Source organism: Macrobrachium rosenbergii, chromosome 48 (genome assembly GCF_040412425.1).
Source record: "Macrobrachium rosenbergii isolate ZJJX-2024 chromosome 48, ASM4041242v1, whole genome shotgun sequence".
Lineage (NCBI taxonomy): Eukaryota > Metazoa > Arthropoda > Malacostraca > Decapoda > Palaemonidae > Macrobrachium > Macrobrachium rosenbergii.
Genome location: NC_089788.1, coordinates 49305218 through 49326665, shown reverse-complemented (window position 1 = coordinate 49326665; position 21448 = coordinate 49305218). Strand labels below are relative to the sequence as shown.

At 43.4% G+C, this 21448-nt stretch overlaps 1 protein-coding gene across 2 annotated transcripts in view; it reads left to right on the top strand.

The window, feature by feature from the left end:
- The window catches only part of LOC136831371 (RNA-binding protein Ro60-like), a 159978-nt gene that overhangs the window by 57798 nt on the left and 80732 nt on the right, over nt 1-21448 (top strand). For both annotated transcript variants that reach the window (XM_067091699.1, XM_067091700.1), the window contains exons 7-9: nt 5896-6012; nt 11128-11339; nt 17890-18025. In XM_067091699.1, coding sequence (XP_066947800.1) covers nt 5896-6012; nt 11128-11339; nt 17890-18025 — 465 coding nt within the window. The remainder of the gene's footprint in view (nt 1-5895; nt 6013-11127; nt 11340-17889; nt 18026-21448) is intronic.

The window sequence follows — 21448 nt, the reverse complement described above, 5'->3', positions numbered from 1 at the left end:
AGATTCTTCTCTTTTCGCCCAAGCAAAAGCCTCAGGGTTCTTCTCCCGATGCTCGACTCCTCGCCTCTCCGCCCTCTAAGCGACAGGAATTATCTTCCCCTCGCCGGAAGCATTCTTCCTTTGTTCGACACGACGACGACTTCGGTTCTCCAGGAAGGAAAGAACGCTGTGAATTCTCTCGACGCCAGGACGCATCCACCTCTCGACGTCAGGACGCATCCAATTCTCAGCGCCAGGACGCATCCAACGCTTGACGCCAGGACGCATCCAACTCTCGATACCAGGACGCAACCAGCTCTCGACATCAGGACGCATCAAGTGCTGTTTGTCAGGACGTAACCAGCTCTCGACGCCAGGACGCATACGACGATCGTATGTCCTCCCCTGGCGCAATACAGCAAGAAGAGAAAGAGACGGAGTTGGGAGGAATTCATGACTTAGAAGATGTTTCAGAGGACGAAGATAAACCTTCTAATGCGGCTGATGATTATAAGGTTCTCTCTCGCTCTCTCCTGGAACTATATGGGGAGGAGTTTAAGCCTGCTGCTTCTCATTCTCCTCAGTCCCAGTTCTGCAGGAAGAAATCGAAGAAGCAGTCAGCGTTTATTAAAATGAAACTGTCCATTTCAGCAAAGAAGGCTCTGAACAGGATTGATAACTGGCTTAAGGAGCTGAGACAAGCAGTTAAGTCCACCTTCTCGTTCCCACCAGCTAGGCTTGCTTCAAAGGCGGGCATGTGGTATGAGACTGGAGAAGCTCTTGGCCTGGGAGTCCCTGCCTCCTCCCGGGGGGACTTCTCTGGCATAGTAGACTCGTCTAGGAGACATACCCTTAATTCAGCCAAGGTGATGTGGTCGATGACGGAACTAGACCATCTCATTAAAGGAATTTTTAGATCTTTTGAAGTGTTTAGTTTTTTAGACTGGGCTCTTGGAATTCTATCCAAGAAAACAGAAACTATTCAGGCAACAGGAATTGAAGACCTTACCAGTATTATGGCCTGTATGGATAAGGCTCTGAGGGATGGAGCAAATGAGTTGGCTTCACTATTTACTGCAGGTATTTTGAAGAAGAGGGCTTTGTTATGCTCCTTCATGACCAAATCTGCTACAGTCGTACAGAAGGCAGAGCTCCTATACGCCCCCCTCTTGGAGCTTCTATTTCTGGAGTCCCTGGTCAGGGATATTTCTCAGACTCTGTCGCAAAAGGCTACTCAAGATCTGCTTACTCGCTCGGCGAGGAAGTTTCTACCGGCAATTCCTTCAGCTGCTAAGAAGGAGGAGAAGAAGGTTCAGCAGCCCTTTCGGGGTAGAGTTCCATCTAGAACGGAATTCAGAGGAAGAAGGCAAGAAACAGGCGGTAGAGCGAACAGAAGGACGTTTAGAACCCGCTCTAGGAATGGAAAAACAAGTCCTCCAGACAGCAGTAGGAGCAAGGCTGTCACACTTTTGGCAGGCCTGGGAAGCAAGAGGGGCGGACACCTGGTCCCTCTCAGTCATCAAGGAAGGGTACAAGATTCCCTTTATGGGAAAACCGCCACTTTCAACAACGCCACGAGCCCTACTGGCTCAGTACTCGAACGCTATGAAACAAGAGGCACTCCTGAATCTAGTAGACCAGATGTTGGAGAAAGGAACGATAGAACCAGTTTTGGAACTAGGATCCCCAGGGTTCTACAATCGCCTGTTTTTAGTGCCCAAGAGTTCGGGTGGATGGAGACCGGTCCTGGATGTCAGCGCATTGAACGGATTTGTAGAAAAGACCAAGTTTACTATGGAGACGACTCAGTCGGTGCTGGCAGCAGTCTGCCCAGGGGACTGGATGGTATCTCTGGACCTGCAGGACGCTTACTTTCATATCCCCATCCACCCGACCTCAAGGAAGTTTCTAAGGTTTGTAATCCAGGACAAGTGCTTCCAATTCAAAGCCCTTTGTTTCGGCCTCAGCACAGCCCCTCAAGTGTTCACCAGGGTAATGACAAGCGTGGCGGGATGGCTTCATCGAGAGGGGATAAGAGTATCCCTATACCTAGGCGACTGGTTGATAAGGTCGCAGTCGAAGAACAGGTGTCTGGAGGACTTATGAAGACGTTTCTGATGGCCCAGGACTTGGGTCTCATCATCAACAAGGAGAAGTCCCAGACCGAGGCAGAGTCAGACGATTCTTTATTTGGGGATAGTTCTGGACTCAGCTCGTTTTCGGGCTTCTCCCTCCCAAGAAAGGCAAACCAAGTGCCTCGAGAAGGTTCAGTATTTCCTGGGAGACAGAAGTGCTCGGCGAGGGAGTGGATGAGTTTGCTGGGACCCTCTCCTCGCTCGAGAAGTTTGTCTCTCTGGGAAGGTTGCATCTCAGACCTCTGCAACACTTCCTTTCAAGAGTCTGGGACAGGAAGAATCAGGAGGACTCATTTTCCTTCCACATTCCAGCAGAGATCAAGAAGCATCTGAGTTGGTGGCTGGATCCGTCGATCTTAGGGGAAGGAATCTCCCTATGCAGGAAGAACCCAGACCTAGTGTTGTTCTCAGACGCTTCGGAGTCAGGATGGGAAGCAACACTGGAGAACAAGGAGGTCTCAGGCTCTTGGGAAGAGGGACAGATCGGATGGCACATCAACAGGAAAGAGTTGATGGCCATTCGGCTAGGATTGAAAGCCTTCAAGGAGGCTGTCACGGGGAGAGTAATAGAAGTGAATTCCGACAGCACCACGGCTCTAGTGTACATCAGGAAGCAAGGAGGGACTCATTCTCTGTCACTTTACGAAACAGCAAGAGAGCTCCTTCTGTGGGCAAAAGACCACGGAGTGGAGCTGTTGACAAGATTCGTGCAGGGGCAGAAGAATGTAAGAGCAGACATGCTCAGCAGGAAAGGGCAAGTTCTGCCCACAGAATGGACCCTCAATCTTCAAGTTTGCCAGAAGCTGTGGAGATTATGGGGGAGGCCTTCAATAGACCTCTTCGCCTCCAGCCAGAACAAGAGAATCCCCAACTACTGCTCCCTAGTCCCGGACAGAGAAGCAATAGCAGTAGGCGCCTTCTTGATGGACTGGACGGGGATAGACGCTTATGCGTTCCCTCCGTTCAAGATTATCAATCTAGTTGTCAAGAAATTCGCCCTCCTCGATTCAGGGAGAATGACCCTGGTAGCTCCTTTTTGGCCAGCAAGAGAATGGTTCACAGAGGTGTTGGAGATGTTGGTGGATTTTCCGAGAAGTCTTCCTCCAAGTCCAAGGCTTCTCAGACAGCCCCATTTCGAGAGGTATCATCAAAACCCCCTCGCTCTTCAACTGACTGCATTCAGACTATCGAAAAGCTTGTCAGAGCGAGAGGATTTTCAGCACAAGCTGCGAGAGCTATCGCCAGAGCGAGGAGGGTCTCTTCACAGAGAGTTTACCAATCAAAGTGGGAAACCTTTAGATCTTGGTGTAAGCAGCATAAGGTTTCCTCAACCACTACCTCTGTGAGCCAGATAGCTGATTTTCTCTTGTCCCTCAGGCAAGATTCTAAGCTGGCCGTATCCACCATACGAGGATACAGAAGTTTGCTTTCTACGGTCTTTAGGCACAGAGGCATAGATTTGTCGCAAGATAGAGACTTGAAGGATCTTTTAAAGTCATTTGAAATGACAAAGCAGACTTTGAGACCCCCATCCTGGAATTTGGATGTGGTTTTAAAGTTCTTGTGCAGCAGGAAGTTCGAACCCATCTCTCAAGCAACCCTGAGAGACGTAACGAAGAAAACTCTGTTCCTGTTGGCTCTTGCTACAGCAAAAAGGGTCAGCGAGATTCAGGCAATACAGAAGCAAGTAGGCTTCAATCGTAATGGAGCAGTTTGTGCATTAAGGCTCGACTTCCTCGCTAAGAATGAGAACCCGTCCAAACCCTGGCTGGGGACGTTTGAGGTTCCTAACCTCACTGATTTAGTGGGCCAAGAGGAGGAGAGACTCCTCTGTCCAGTTAGAGCCCTCAAGGCATATATTTCTAGGACAAAGGACTTAAGAGGTTCATCCAGTTCTTTGTGGTGTTCAGTGAAGGATCATAAAAGCCCCTCTCGAAGAATGCGTTATTCTTTTGAGGAGACGATAAGAGAAGCTCACCTTTATGTGAAGAGGAGACCTTTGGTTTGTTAAAGGTGAAGGCTCACGAAGTAAGAGCCATTGCAACATCTTTGGCATATCGCAAGAATATGTCAGTTAAGCAAATAATGGATGCCACATTTTGAAAAAGCGACTCTGTTTTCGCTTCTCATTACCTCAGAGAGGTAAGAGTCGACTATGAGAAGTGTTACACCTTGGGCCCATATGTAGCTACGGCTTCGGTATTGGGTAAAGGAGTTACTACCTCCCCTCAACCTTAACTTTTGTTTGCGATACCTGTAATTGGGTTGGTGTTTTATGGTTGTCTGAGGAAGCTTCCTTGTGGGAACAGCAACCTCAGTCTAGCTAGATAGGTGTATATCTAGTCTACAAGGTTAAGTGGTTAGGTTGAGTAAGGTTACAGGTAATAAAAGGGGGAATAGGTAGTACAGAAGTCTAGTCACATTGTTGGTCTCACCCCGGTTGACAGACTCGATTGAGTTGTTTCAGCATAGCAGGTCTCCACCTGGCTGGTGCTCCTAAGGGAAAGCGACTCAAGAGGCAGGAACCTTTTGAAGTCAGCTACCTTAGCAGGTAAGGAATCAAGGTGATTACCTACGACTTATAGTTGTTTCCCAATGATGTTGGCTGTCTTTCACCCTCCTCCAAATGTGTGAATCAGCTATATATATATAACTGCCAGGTAAGTTCTATTCGTAAAAATGAAGTTTTTATGATAAAACAAAGTTTTACGAATACTTACCTGTCAGTTATATATATATTTAAAGCCCCACCCTCCTCCCCTCAGGAGACAGGTCGGGCAAGAGATGATCTGAAGAACTGAAAACGGGAATGATTCCAAGTACCACCCGGTAAGGGTTGTTAACCACCTAATTGAACACCTACCATTCGGCGGTTGCCGCGAGTTTTGAAAAATCTGCCGGTTCGACAGGGATTAAGCTATATATATATAACTGCCAGGTAAGTATTCATAAAACTTTGTTTTATCATAAAAACTTCATTTTCATTGGCAAGTACATTTTCATATGTACTTGCCAAGTAATTACAGAATCGGAGTCCACCCTCCTCCCCTCTATGGACATAAGTGCACAAATGAATTGAGCTCTTTTTGCTTGGTTGTTCCTACTGTTCCCCAATTGTGGGCGAGCTAGTTACCTACCTACATGCAAACAATTGAAGTACTACTGCTATTTGTAAAAGGCTACCGCACCAGTTAGAAACTATAGCTATATAATTACGTGGTAAGTATCTATGAAACTTAATTTTATTATGAAAATATATCATTTTTTAAGCACAATTCTTTCACTTTTATAAGCTATTGTATCTGACTTGCAGAGTATTTACTCTGCTCACTATCAATTGTGTTATACAGTAGTAATATTAATTCCAATCATATTTCTAGGGATGTTGAACCTAGTGCGGCATCTGGTTCACTTTCATGGAGGCTTATTGTTCTTTCTCCAGTGTGTACAATTTGGCATTGACAGGCCTGGCTGTGTACATGCATATGAACTTGCATAAATGTTGGAGATATATTGTATAGGAATTAGTATAAATTTACAGTGAATTCTCCCTCATTTAATCTCATTGCAAACTGCCCCTTATAATAGGATGTTTGTGTGTCTTTAACTACATATAATAATAATAATAATAATAATAATTAATAATAATAATAATAATAATTAATACTAATCATCATCATCATCATCATCATCATCTACTGAATGATTCCTTATTCCCAGTAAAGTGTGGTCAGTTTTCTTTGTATATTGTTTTGAAGTTTAATTTTTTTTTATTTTACAGGATGGTGAAGGTGACTGGGATGTAAATCAAGTTATCAACAAAGTCAATAAATTACATGAAGTGTTTGGCAGTGTTACATTAGATGATGTTCCTTCACAGAGCCTCAAATCAGCTGAGGTAGGTTGGATGTTATATTGTTCAAAATAGTCTCATCCAGTTTTACAGTTGATGTATTTCCTTACAGTTGTAAGTGAGCTGAATACTGTCACTATTATCATGTCACTTTTCTAACAGGTTGAAGGTACCTGTTGTGTGCCTTATGCCGCATTAATGAAAGGCTTTTACAACATCTCTTCAGTCCCCAACTGCTCCCCATTTTACCTTATACTTTCAATCTACAGTAGTCTAGTTTTTACCGCCCATTTGTACTGCCCCTCTTCAACGCGTATAACCTCCAAACTCCCATTAGACTGAATCCTTTGTTGGTGAATTTGAATAATTCCAGATATGTTTTGGATAATACACAGACTTCCACTTCCATAAAACATTAAGTACCTGATGCACCGGGTCTGATCTTACAGACTTACGCCCCATAAGGCGTGTATATTCAATCAATATCCATGGGTGATGTTACATAGAGGAGTACATCTGCCTCATAATTGTTAATTTCTTTTAAAAAATACCTACTGTAACCAATGCTGAACTGAGCATAGAATTAGCTGTGGGTCTTGGAGATTCTGTCCTCGTCAAGACCATGACAAATGGGAACCAATAACGAAAAAACTTCAGCAATGATGTTACCAGAGTGAAATTAGAAACAGATTTAAAACACACATACTGTAACCACCATCCTCTGTATGGCGCTAGGACAATTTGGTAGTGGACAATTTGGTGCCGGACAGTTCGGTACTAGGACAGTTTGATGCCGGACAATTCGGTACCAGACAATAAGGTACCATTAATACTATTAAAAAGAAAATCACAAACACACAATGTATATAGATTGTTTAATTATCAGTGGTAAAAAAAGAAGAGTATTTATAATGCTTAGAAAATTTAAACTGCTGTTGGAATTAATATGTTTGATAAAATAAAATAAATTGCATTTATTAGTGAACACAATACTAAAACAAAAAATCTTAAGACTTGATAATATTAGTGATTCCTTTTAAAAATCTTTGCTCTTTGTTGGATCATAATTCTGTACCAGATGTAGGATGTGCTTGTTGCAGTCCTTGTATTTGTTCTTTTGAAATGCTTTCAACTTGTTTCAACTAGTGTCTTTTTTTTTACCAGTATGTCTTCTTTTTTTAGTGTATCAATGAGAGTCGAAACGTTTGGATGGTTACTGGAAACTGCTTTGATTAACGTACTGTGAAATGCTTCCAAACTATTGATAGTACGTGGTTCGCTTGTGGAACGTTCATGCACATTCCACGATTCTATAAAAAATTTAGAATCTAGTCTCTTTCTTCGGTCACCTCTTCCCCTTACTGGTCCTATAGACATATTTTCAAAGTATAACACAAGTGATTGAGGAATATCGTTGTCATCCACCAATTGCTCAAACCCGTCAGCAACTTCATCTGGAGGCAGGAAAGCAAGTGATGTAAAACTTCTTATTTTAACTCTAAATGTGTCATCATCATGGTATCATAAGTTAAACCCTTCTTGTAAAATATATTTATATATATTTTGCCCTAAATTGAACAAACACCAGGGCAAATTCGTTCTCAGGAAAGTACTGTATCTAAAAACGCATTGTGCGCAGTTTTTTCAAAGCACGTGATTATATTTTCAGGTCCTTCTTTATTAACCAAGTATTTAACTTTACTGAAAAATCTGCCATATGTGGTTTGGGATTTATCAGGTAGTAGTGTATCATATAATCATGGGGCAATGAAGTTGATAATTTAAATATGTAATACAGTACATACAACTGAAAGAATATAGTAGGGCAACTCTTGAAAGTTCCGTGTCCTGCCCAGTTCTCGCATAGCCTCAAATCTTCAAGGGCTCCACCGGGTGCAAAAATTAAAATTCGTTCAGGGTCATATAAGCCACTGTGGAATTATAAAAACATGGATCCATCATCAAGACAGGACTGCTGTTGTGGTATAGAGAAGCCAACTTTTGTCTGAGGAATTGGTGGATGATTGGGTTCAGCAGACCTCCAACATCTAACAATCCGATTGATATGTGAGACTTGGCACTTTAGTCAATGCACGCTCATTTAATTTCCCAAGTTCTTCAATTATAATTGAACGAGGTCGATTTAGACTTGAAATTGACTTCTGCTATATATTTGAGATAACAAACTTTGCATTAACTTCTGCTGCAGTCACACCATGATCTTGATTTCCAGTCATCTTCAGTGTTTCAAAATGTTCATCTGTCTGAAGTCGAGCTGTGCACGAGCGATTTTATGTTTATGGTAAATGTAGTTTTTGCTGTCGACCTATTTCTTTCTTCCCTTTTCCGAATTTACAAACTTGCAGGTGGCCATTCTATATCTTATGGGCTGATAACTGATACTAAAATTCTCTCAGTTAAAAAAAAATAACAGACCACAGTAACAATAATATATTTTAAAATAAGCTGAAAATATACAAGTGAATGGGTCACCACCACTTGACTTAGAATAATTGTTTCTTATCTCAAATGAGTAGTTTAGTTAAAAGCCCTCCGTTACTGAATTGTCTGGTACTGAATTGTCCGGTACCAAACTGTCCCAGTAGCGAGTTGTCCGGTACCAAATTGTCCAGTACCGAATTGTCCGGACACCCCTCGGTATGGCATTATTGTGGCTCTTACTATCAACTCTGAAAGGGAAGCTCAGGTGTTTTTAAACTTTGTGGTAAGTTAAAAGGCAAAATGTTTATGCAAGTCAATGGCCAAGTGATTTCTGTTGGGCCATGCCATTGGCCGTTATTTCCATTACCAGTAGAGGCAGCCAGTCATGTACAAGCATTCATTTTAGTGCAGAAAGGAGACAGTGATGATGTGAGCATGGGGAGTGTGTAGGATTGTTGACTTGAGTCATACGTATCCTTTTTTGTGGATGTGTAGTTGAAATATGTCGACTGCAGTTGTATTTACTAATGTGAAAGTGTACGTAGAATACACTGTTTGTATGGATAGCAATTCACTACACTGATGTTTTATTGCTGACAAGAAAATGTGAGTAGCTAGTGTGTGTGTTGGCCTCCAAGGAGGAAATTATTCTCATAGATATTTCCTTATACATAGAATTTATTAAGGCCCTCAATGATGATACAGTACTAATGATTCAGAAATTTACTCTTAACAATCCTGGTGAAGTTTCAGACGATGAAAACAGTGAAAATGATGATACTTTTGATCATTCTGGAACCAAGCATGTCATTGGTAATGAGGGAGGTCGTTTTGGTGATTTGACAGTTTTCAAGTGGGGGTGGTTCATGGTTGCCACTTTGGAAGATAAAGCTGGACCTCCTCACATTCCATTTACCTGTGCGAATGGACTAAAACACCTAACTATTTGAAAAACTAAACCTGTTGACTGTTTGAGACTATTTATCCATTATACAAATGAGACAAATAGGCATGCTGAGTATTGGACCAATGAAATGAGGAATATCTGAGAGACAGTTAGTGGGAGGGAAAGGGGTGGCCTGTGGTACATGAAAAGAAACCCTCAGTTAGATCATTCATGGTTTCTTTGTACCCTTGCAGTGAACATTTTACTCTAGGAAAGCTTGAGCTGTTCCTGAAATTTTTACATTTCAGTGCAAATAAGAATGCCCCTTTAGCGGACAAGTGCCGTCAATGCACTGTATGCATTATTCAAGGTTCTCTGCAGTGTGCCTTTGGCCCCTACCTGCATCTTCTTTCATTCGTTATTTTCCACCCTGTCCCAACAGTTAATTCATAGTGCAACTGTGAGGTTCCTCCTGTTACACCTTTTGAACCTTTTTCCGTCAATTTCCATTTCAGCACTGAATGACCTCATAGGTCCCTGTGCTTGGCCTTTGGCCAAAATTCTATATTCTATTCTATTCAAAGAAGAATGCCCCCTGTGAGTATCCCATAATACAAGTTGTATTAAATGTAGCATCTCATGAAAATCCTACATGAAACTCAAGGATGCCTTTGGGTGACAAAAGGCAAGTGCTGCTCCCCATGGTAAACAAGTTTGCTCATGCTACTTCTGTCCAAAGTGTGGCAAGGGATTATGCCCAGATTGTGAATTCGGTTATGAAAGAAAATCTTTCCAACATACCATTAAGCTCCTACCTACTTTATATGCTTACCTGTTAAGTACCACACCTTTCTTGTAGTCTTCACAAAATGCAATTTTCAGTTTAATTGCAATTTTTTTACTATTTATTTTCAAATAATTCTTATCCTTTTATGATATCAATGATTACTATTAACATTACTATTGCTAAGTATAGCTCTTAGCTTTGAAATATATATGAGAAGTATACATTTAGGATGCAAGTTATTACGTGGAAAGGGAAAGGAATTGGGTACACATTTTCGTGAATCCATAATTTTGATTATGTACTATAGAATAATCCAGAATAATAGTCCAGTGTATAGTGGTTAATTCAGTTTCTGTCGCTTTTTGAAATTAATAACTGGGCAAGGTTTGTGGTCTGGCATACGTAAATTGTCAGTTCTCAATTAAGGTCCCAGGTCACCCATATATTTGCTTTTACAACCCTTCACTCCACCAGCAGTGATCAGACAGCTTTTGGGGGAGGGGGAGGGAAGGGACAAAGCCATAAATTTGGGTACAGTGAACCAACTATGAATCCAGCTATTATATACATATATATATAGTAGCCTATCTGGTCACTGGTCAGCAGATGATGATGATGATGATAACAACAATTGTGAGTATGATGAGCATTTGACCCCAATTCCTGTTATTGAATTAAGGGTAAAAATGTTGTGAATCAATAAGAAGACCAAGTGATTTAATAATATAGTTTGTTGTATGCATTTCTTATCTTGATGCAACAATGGCTGCATGTTAATTAAGGTTCTAAATACATTACTGCTGTTTTTGACCTTATTTTGCAAGCATCTGAACTAAGTGTTTGATGCAGTGCCATTTATCTCCAGCTACATTGCTTTCTGCATTTACTTTTCTTCTTTTCCAGCCTAGCTATCCATCTTTTGTAACTTAACTTGTCCTCCAATTTTCTCTTCCAATTTCAGGTTAGGTAAGGAAGTTAGATGGAGTATCAGTCACAATATTTTCAGTTCACACAGTAACCATAATTTTGCAAAAATTTGTTTTAGGTATGGTCTCATATGCTTGATAAGTTGGGAGGAGAGTCTGCATTGGCAAGTGTCAATCGCATGTCCAAGGCAGGTTTGCTAAACCCTGGACCAGAAAACGATGCCCTACCTGCAAAACTGGGTGATCGGCTAAAGCATGAAGATCTAACTAAAGGAAGTATAACACCAACTCAGGTTCTCATGGCCCTTCATGCTTATGAGCACCCAACCAGGTTTGTTGCTGTATTTTGGACACTTCTTCTTAAGAATTAGTAAGGAAGTCATTATAATCTTATTTTATGGAGATGAAATATTCTAAAGTATAGGCAGAAACTGATGGCCATTGTGATATTCTGTTGGCCAAGAATTTTGATCTGTTATTGAGATTACTTTGATCCTAAATATTGAATATAATTATTTATGGAGAGTATTTCATGTCAAAGGAATATATGATAAAAATTTTTTGTATAAGTAACTTACCAAGTAATTACATAGCTATTGGTTCTCTAACCTACGGCAGTTTAAAAATTCAAAATTCACACGGTGGCGCTACTATTATTAGTGTGTAGGTGACAAGGTCCCGCCCACTATCCGGGACTCAAAGGAACAACTTAGCAGAGAGCTCAATTTGTTTCCTGCCGGCTTCCGATTAACATCAGTAGTTTTTCGCAGCTGCTGCTTCACTTTTTGGCTAGTTATTTGCCCGATCTTGGTGAAGTATTCAGGATTTGTTGTTTTGTGGCTTTCTATCATTGATGAATTATTGTTTCTGGTTAACTTTAGGAATTACTTCAGTTAACGATGTCAGATTCCAGTTCATCCAGTATTCGCTGTTGTTCTGAGGGCTGTAGAACTAGGCTAACCAAGCTTTTGTACAAATCCCATACAAAATGGACTAAATGTAGGGGGCAAGAATGTAGTAAAGATAACAACACTTGCATAGAGTGTCAGGATTGGGAGGATAAGAAATGGAAAACCTTGAAATCTCATCTAGAAAAATTGGAAAGAGATAGGAAGAGGAAAGCAGCCCTTAGGGCTGAGAATAGTGCCAATACAGATTCTATTCCTTTGGATAATGTAAGGGATGATAGAACTACTACTCCTCCAATTCCTCCTGTTTCTCCCATTCTGAGTCCTCCTACTTTACCCTCTACTCCTGTTCCATGTTCCCATGATTCCTCTCAGTGCCATTGCCAGCCTCGAATCAAAGTTTGATCAGAAGTTTGGTGTATTATCTAATACACTTATGGAAATGGGATCAGCTATTACATCTCTAAGAGGAAAAAGTAAGAGTAATGAAAGTGCCGTGAGAACTGAGAGTGCTGTGAATGTTGAGGAGGTGGCTGTCCATTCCATCAGTGCTCCTAGACGAAGGTCACTGTCCCACTCCTGCGCACCAGGGGAAGACATACCGGAGGTCCAAGGGAGGCTGGTGGGGTTTGCCCATGGGCAGTCGCCCCCTCTGTCAAGCCTGTCATTCATTCCCAGGCTTCGACTAAATGCCATTGGAAAGGTATTCCAGTACATCAGCTTTCATCAGATTCGGAAACTTCCAGCCTGTGCAAGAAGCTCCCATATTGCTACTCTTTTCTTCGCGTCCGCTCAAGAGACGTGGATCTTGGTGACACCTCTTCCCTGGCTGTCAAGAGGTGCAGGGAGGCCAGCCCACAACCTTCCTGCAGTCTTCAGGTCCAGCCTGATTCTCCTGCTCATCATCTTCATTTGTTGAAAGACTGTCTTGAGCGTTATAAGCATTCTAAGCGCCCGACACCCACCAACTCACGCCAGACTTCCGCTGATGAGTGCCCGGCCCCGCCGTCTCGCACCAGACTTCCACTTTTGAGCGCCCAGCACCAACTCCGAGCTTCCGACGCTAACAGCCGAGTGCCCAGCCTCTGCTTCTGGGATCCATGCACCTTCTTCTCTTAATCCGTCATCCTCATCGGTTCAAGAAGATTCGTTAGCCCCACTCAAGCGTCAATTGACCAAACTTATGGGTTTTTTTAAGAAATCCTCTTCAGCTCCAGAGTCCAAGGATAAATCCTTGTCTCCTATCTCTTCAGGGGAGGAAGGGGTTGTTCAGGAGACGGTCCCTTCTGCATACTTGTCTATTCTGCGTTTCCCCCTGGATAGTTTTCCTGATTTCTTCATTGCTACTTCGCCTACTTATCCAGCTTCTACTTTCCTCATGAGAAAGCAGTCGTCAGAGGATACCAGGTTACCCAAGCTAGATCTTTCCTCCTCCTCGAAGAAGGTTCTCAGAGAAGTTCATGACTGGCTGGCCGCTAAGAGAGAACAGGGCAAAGTGACATTTGCTTTTCCGCGCAGCAAATTGTTAAAGATGTGGTATTCGTTCTATGCCACCAGGGAAGCTTCTTCCTTGGGAGTTTCTGCCTCCTCCCAAGGGGACTTCTCCGGTCTGGTGGATTCAGCTCGTAGAATGGACTTTTCTATGGCCAAGATAATGTTTTCCTCATCTGAACTGGATCACCTTATCAAGAACATTTTTAAGGTGTTTTAGATTTTTAGTTTTCTCGATTGGGCCATCGGGGCGCTAGGGAGGAAGATTGAGGACTGTCCTGATCTCAATGAAGACTTTGCCTCCAATTTGTTGGGAGTTCTTTTGTGCTCAGATAGGGCAGTTAGAAACGGCTCTTTAGAACTCGCCTCCCTCTTTTTTATGGGCGTCCTTAAAAAGAGGGAGCTCTGGTGTTCTTTCACCTCAAAAGGAGTCTTGCCGACACAGGAGTCAGCTCTACTCTTCGCTCCTTTACATAGGTCTCACCTCTTTCTGCAAATCATTGTGAAGGAGATTCTTTCAGACTTGCAGAAGAGGTCTACCACTGACTTGATGGCACAGTCCAGTAGATGTCTGAGGGAGCCTGTGCCTTCCATATTGAGATCATTCCCCTCTACAACCACAGCCCTTCGTGGAGGGAAGACAAAAACCCAGTCTAGACCTAGATCAAACTTGCGACTTCCTATGACGTCCATTAAGAGGTCTTCCTTCAAGACCAACCCCAAGAAGTGAGAAGTTGGTCCTCCGTTCCCAAGTATGAGCCAGACTTCTACTTTATTGGAAGGAATGGGAGCGCAGAGGACCGGATCCTTGGGTGATCAAGGTTCTCAAGGAGGGCTACTCCATTCCCTTCGTAAAGACCCTCCCTTAGTTACATCTCTAATCGCCTTGACAGCATATTCAAAAGGTTCCACCAAGTTTTTGACCCTCTCTCAGGAAGTCAAATCCCTTCTTTTCAAGGGAAGTGCTAGATCTCCACTCAGAAGGTTTTTACAATCACCTTTTTTTGGTTTGGAAGGCCTCGGGGGGGGCTCGAGGGCTGTTCTGGACGCCAGCGCCTTGAATGCATTCATACTGAAGACAAAGTTTCATATGGAGACTGTTCGCTCAGTCATGTCCTCAGTGCAACAGGGGGACTGGATGGTCACCTTGGATATGCAGAATGCGTATTTTCACGTCCCCCATTCATCCAGACTCACGGAAATTTATATGCTTTGTTTTTCAGGACAGAGTACTACAGTTCCGGGCCCTACGCTTCGATTTGTCGACAGCCCCGCAAGTTTTCACATGAAGCCTTGCTCCTCTAGGGAATTGGCTTCGCCCTCTGGGAATCAGTATTAACTTATACCTAGACAATTGGCTTTTCCATCGGTCGTTGGAGGAAAAGAGTGCGGAGGACTTGAGAACTCTTCACCTGACACAGCAGTTAGGCATTCTTGTAAACAAAAAGAAATCCCTTATGGCAACGAATGAAGAGATTCCCTATTTAGTGATGGTACTGAACTCTCAGACTTTTCGGGCTTTTCTGTCGCCCAAAAGAGTCGAAAACTGCCTTCAGACTGTCAGTCAGTTCCTTGCTCTTCCTTCCTGTTCAACAGTGCAGTGGATGAGTCTTCTAGGGACCCTCGCTTCAGTAGAGCAGTTAGTAAAATTAGGCAGCCTGCATATGAGACCCCTTCAGCTTTTCCTCAAAGCCAACTGGTGCAGAAAGAACCTACCAGACTCTTTTGTCTTCCCAATTTTGTCAGAAATCAAAGAGGATCTCCAGTGGTGGTTGTGCATAGAAAGACTTCAGGAAGGGAAGTCTCTTCTCCCAGTGTGCCCAGACCTTTAATTTTACTCAGAAGCCTCTGACCTAGGCTGGGGTGCTCTTCTGGACAGCTGGGAAGTCTCTGAAACATGGATTATGGTACAACAGAATTCTCACATCAACATAAAGAAACTTAGAGCAATTCACCTGGGCCTTCAGTCTTTCTCGGATCTAGTCTGCGGCAAGAAGATAGTATTGCATGCGGACAACACCACTGCACTTTCTATATTCGCAAACAGGGGGGCACTCATTCCTTCTCACTGTACGAGACGGTGAGGGATCTCCTTCTGTGGGTGGAGGAGAATCAAGTCACTCTTGTCACCCAGTTCATTCAAGGGGGAATGAACGCTATTGCGGACGAATTAAGCCACCTCAAACAGGTCCCTCCAACGGAATGGACCTTAGACCTGTTAGTCTGTGACAATCTGTGGAAACTATGGGACAAGCCCACATTGGATTTTTTTGCAACATCGAGAAATCACCGCCTTCCAGTCTTTTGCTCTCTAGTCCCAAATCCTCAAGCATGGGGCTTGGACACCATGCATTTGGACTGGACAAGCTTAGGTGTGTACGCCTTCCCTCCCTTCGGAATGATCAGGGAGGTAATCAACAAGCTGTCTATGTATCAGAACACCTCCATGATCCTAGTCACTTCTGTTTCACCAAACAAAGAATGGTTCCCAGACATCATTCGACTCATGGTGGATTACCGAAGACTCTTTCCACAAAAACGGTCGCTGCTCAGACAACCCCACTTTCTCAGATTCCACCAAGGGTTGTCTGCTCTGGCCCTGACAGGCTTCAGACTGTCAGCACCTTGTCAGAGCAAAAGATTTTTCGAGACAGGGCTGCAGAGGCAATTGCAAGGTGCAGACGAGCATCTTCTACAGAGCTCTACCAATCAAAATGGGCAGTCTTCAGAAGGTGGTGCAGCCGGTATAACGTTTTTTCTTCTGAGACACCTATAAGTCAGATAGTTGATTTTTTGACATTCGTAAAGTTCATCAGGAATCTATCGACCTCCACTATCAAAGGGTATAGGTTGATGCTCAGCTTAATTTTTAAACGGAGGAATGGATCTGTCTTCTAGTCAAGATATCAGTGACTTGATCAAATCCTTCGATACGCCTAAGAAAGAAAGTTCTTCCAGCATCTCATGGAACTTAGATGTTGTACTGAAGTGGCTTTCAGGTCCTCAATTCGAACTCTCCATTCTGTTTCCCTCAGGAATCTCACCAAGAAGACTCTCTTTTTAGTGGCTCGTGCTACTGCCAAACGTATTAGTGAGTTACAAGTGGTAGACGAGAGTAGGTTTTGCGCAAGGGGACGCAGTCTGCTGTCTTTCTCTTGGTTTCCTCGCAAAGAATGAGGACCTTTCTAAACCCTGGCCTAGATCCTTCGTCATCAAGAATCTTATGGATGTCTTAAAACCTTAGGAAGAAGAAAGACTCCACTGTCCAGTGAGGTGTCTCAGGTACTACCTTCATAGGACGGAAAAGATTGGAGGACCTTCGAGCAACCTCTGGTGCTCTGTAAGAAACCCAGTTCGCCCACTCTTCAGAAATGCCATATCCTTTTTTTATGAGAGAGTTGATATCAGAAGCCCATTCTCAGATCCAGGAGGAAGCCTTTCCATTAGTTAAGGTTAAGGCTCACGAAATTAGGGCAGTTGCAACTTCCCTCGCATTTAGACACAACTTGTCTCTCTTTACGGTCTTGCAGTCGACATTCTGGAGCTGCAAGTCCATATTCGCCTCACACTACCTCAAGGACATAGAAAATGTGTTTGAAAATTGTTACACTTTAGGACCTTTATCCGTGGCTGGCATGGTGCTGGGAGAAGAAGCATAGGGGACTCTCTGTTCCTTTGCTATCCACACGCCTTGACTTGAGGTTTTGAGTCGATGGGAAGTCTGGGGGTACTTTGTACCTGGAGTACCCACCAGTTTCATTTTTAATTTTTAATGGTTGGGTTATGGTTTTAATTCTGTGGTGTAGGTGATAGTGTTGTATTTTGCATTCTGGTCTTTGCCCAGGGCAAGGGCATCTTTTTAAAACTTTGTCAGCATATGGGGTACTTCCTCCACTGCAAAGTTCCCACTAATGTAGGGGCGACCCTTGGCTACACTGCCACGCCCACTACAAGCTGAGAGAAGTGCCAACCAGAGGCAGTACCTACCTGCAGCAGCTCTCTCAACAGGTAAGGAAACAACAAACATTTATTCAGTGTTAGCAACCTTTCTATTTCAAATTCATTACTTACTTAATGCTTTGGAGTAGAATATGTCCATGCTCTTTCCCACCTCCTAACAATGTGGAATCAGCTGTGTAATTACTTGGTAAGTTACTTATATAAAAATGACATGATAAAATAAAGTTTTATACATACTTACCAAGCAATTACATGATCGGAGCCCACCCTCCTCCCCTAGCATGGACATTAGAGCGTGAAACGAATTGAGTTCTCTTCTGCTAAGTTGTTCCTTTGAGTCCTGGATAGTGGGCAGGACTTTGTCACCTACACACTAACGATAGTATCGCCACCGCATGACTTTTGAATTTTTAAGCTGCCGTAGATTAGGGAACCAATAGCTATTTAATTACTTGGTAAGTATATATAAAACTTTATTTTATCATAAAAATGTCATTTTTACATTTTTTTTAATGTTTTCAGGTATGTAGGGGAGGGAGGGGCAAGAAGAGCAGGCAAATCCCCTCGACTAGCTGCTAAAGTTCAAGTTAGGAGGCCTGGTAAAGTGAATCCATTAGTTATCGATGCACTACATTCACTTATTGCTTCAAGTGCAAAGGTCAGTTTGACCAGGATTATAGTAGCTTCCTTTAGGAACATGATGTATGAATCCACTTTTAGCCTTTTCCTTTACATTACATCCATTCCTGACTTCTTTCTTTGGTCACGCTGACCAACACCTGTGATTGCAACCATGCAGCTGTGGGATTTCTCTCAGTTCTACTTTTATTTTCTGTCTCTCATCTTGTGGGCCAGCCACTTCAATCTCCTCTTTTCACTGTCTTACTTGTTAAATGGCTGAAAGTATCCTAGTGCTTGGCTTGACAGCCTTATTTCATATATCATCAGTCATGATGTATGAAGTACGTATGTGAAAATTTGATTTTATATAAGTAACTAACCAAGTAATTACATTGCTGTTAGTTTCACTGGCTCGGCAGCTAAAATTTTGAAATTCATGGGTCACTATTTTGTTTTGGCTAGGTGACTAACCCCGCCCACTTTTGGGATAAGAGAGGAACAACTAGCAAAAGAGCTCAGTTTATTTCTACTGGTTGATGGCTGTACACCAGTTATTAGCTGCAACTTTGATTTTGGAATTCGTCATTTCCGATTGTCTTTTCATCTTTTTGGTGAAGTATTCTGCTTTGATAGCCTTTCGGCATTTTTAGATAGAGTTAGGCTGTATTTAATCATCATTTTGACAACTTGGTTAATTGGATATAGACTTTATATCCCGATTGTGACTTTAGTTGACTTGTTTTTCGATAAGTCAGATTCAAGTTCGACTAACTTTAGGTATTGCAGCAAAGGCTGTAATACACATTTGACTAAAGAATCTTATGATTCTCATATAATCTGCACAGACTGTAGGGGACAGGTTCGTTGAGTAGATTTAAGATGTAATGAATATACCCACTGGGACTTTAAGATCTCATGTAAATAAACTGGCAAGGGATAAGAAGAGGAAGGTGGTGGCTAGACGGATTATTAAGTCTGTAGCTAGCCAGGAATCTCCTAATGATCATGATAATGATAGCTAATGTCGATATTGACGTTCCTGTGATTTCTGTTGATCCCGTTCCCAGTTCTCCATCTGTGCAATCCGCTCCTTTACCCAGCTCTCTTACTTCCGAACCCAACCCCATTGCCAGTCTCAAGTGCAAGATTAATAAGAGATTTGAGTTGATTGTCGAATCTATCGCTCAGTTAGCTTCATCTGTGAAGGTCCTTATGGACAATAAGAGTGATTCAGAGTGCCCAGTAACACTGAGTGCCAATGTAGTGTTGGCAGAGTGCCTGGGAGCTCCCAGTGCTAGTCAAGTGTTGGTGGAGGAGGCGGCTGCCTGGCCTGCCAATTCTCCTAGTCAAAGGTCAATGACATATTCCCCTAAATCTGGGAGGAGTCAAACTGGTAGTCTAAGGGAGGTTGGTAGGGTCTTCCCACGGGTAGTCGCTCCCTCAGCTGGACCTGTTGCTGAATCCCAGGTTGCAGCCAGCCGCCACTGGAAAGACGTATCTTTGGATGTGCATCGTCTTTCTTCAAGCTCTGATTAGTCTCCTCCCAGGCATCAGTGGTACTTTGTGGATGAATCACATCCTTTGAAAGGACGCACAGGTGATGTGTCGCATTCTCCTCCAGAGCCGTGTAAGAGATTCAAGGATCCCGTATGCGGTCCTTGTCCGTCATGCAGCCACTGGGACAGCCCAGAGCATTTTCCTTGTGTTACTCGCTTGGTGGAGAGTCAGAGTGTGGCTCCCAAGCGCTCTTCTTCATATAAAGTATCTCCTGAGCATCCTCCAGCACCTGAATCTCCTTTGGTGCCTGAGTGCCCAGCAGTTTCTGAAGCTGCCTTAAGTACTGAACGCCTGGTTTCATCCAAGCACCAGAAATCATCTGAGCACTCATTAGCGCCTGTTCCCCCCTCAATGTCAGAGCGCCCGTCTTCTTTTGAGTGCCATGTAGCACCCGTTGTTGCCCAATCACTCAGTGGTTCATGGACATCCAGCAGATACCGAGCACCCATCGACGCCCGACTTTTGTGGGTGGTTTTCATTCAGTTAAATGGCCAGCACCTGCTTCCGTACATCAGTCTCCCTTGCTTCAGGCTGAACCTTCTTCTAGTACACAAGCCCCCACTGTTGTGGACCCTATTCAGAGCAAGCTCGACATTATTCTGAGCCTACTCAAGAAGGCTCCATCGGCCCCCAACCTCCGGACTTGGCTTTGTCTCCTGTATCCTCAGACAAGGAAGATGAGGTTCTTGCTCAAGACACTCGACCGTCGGTTTATGTGTCTGTGCTAAGGTATCTTCTTCTTACCTTCCCGAGTTTCTTTTTGCCTGCAGCACCTTTGTCTGTCTGCTTCTGCCTTTATTATGGAGTCGCAGTCGTCTGATTCTTCGAAACTGCCCAAGTTAATGCTTTCTTCTTCTGCGAAGAAAGTCTTGAGTGATATTGATGGATGGCTAGCAGAGAAGAGGGACCTGGGTAGAGCCATCTTCAGCTTTCCTCCTCCTAGATTGTCTAAGAGGAGACAGTTATCTTATGCCACCTGGGAAGCTCCTTCTCTGGGAGTTTCTGCCTCCTCCCAAGGGGACTTATCTGGGTTGATCGACTCCTAGTGCAGATCTGCATTTGCGTCAGTGAAGATTATGTTCAGGGCTATGGAACTTGCTCAACTGCTTAAAAACTTATTTAAAATACATTTAAGTTTTAAGCTTTCTTGACTGGGCAGTGGGCTCTCGAGCCAGCAAAATTAAGGACTGTCCTGTTGTACCTGAAAATAGTGCCTCCGACTGGCTGGGAGTTCTCTCATGCATTGTTAAAGGGATCACGGATGGCTCCCAAGAGTTGGATTCCCTATACACAATGGGAGTCGTTAAGAACGGAACTGTGGTGTTCCTACATCTCTAAGGGGGTCACTTCATCACAGAAATCAGCGCTTCTATTTTCCCCACTGGACCATCACCACTTGTTCCCGCAGGCCACAGTTCTGGAGATTTCTTCAGATCTTCAGAAGAAGAGTACTCAAGACCTTGCCCAGCCTTCTAGACAGCCTAAAGAGATATCCGTTCATGCCTTCAGGGCAATCTCTCCTTACAGGTGCGTCCCTTTCATGACGGTGAACAAAGACCTTTCTCTAGATCCCGCTCTAGTGGCAGGTTCATCTCTAGAGCCATTAAAACATCCTCAACCTGTTCTTCCTCTTGCAAGTAAGAATTTCGTCCTCCGAACTTGAGTAGGAACCATAAGAACCAGACTCCTTCTCTTCTGGGAGCAGGGGGCAGAGCTTTGGATTTTCAATGTCCTGAGGGAGGGTTACACCATCCCCTTCAAAGAAAAGCCTCCTTTGGTCAGCACACCAGTAGTATTGACAGCGTACTCTGAGGGCTCGAAGTCTTCGACCCTCCTCAAGAAAGGCCTGAGAGAATTGGTAGAGAACGTGAACTCCCCAAGATTCTACAACTGTCTGTTTTTG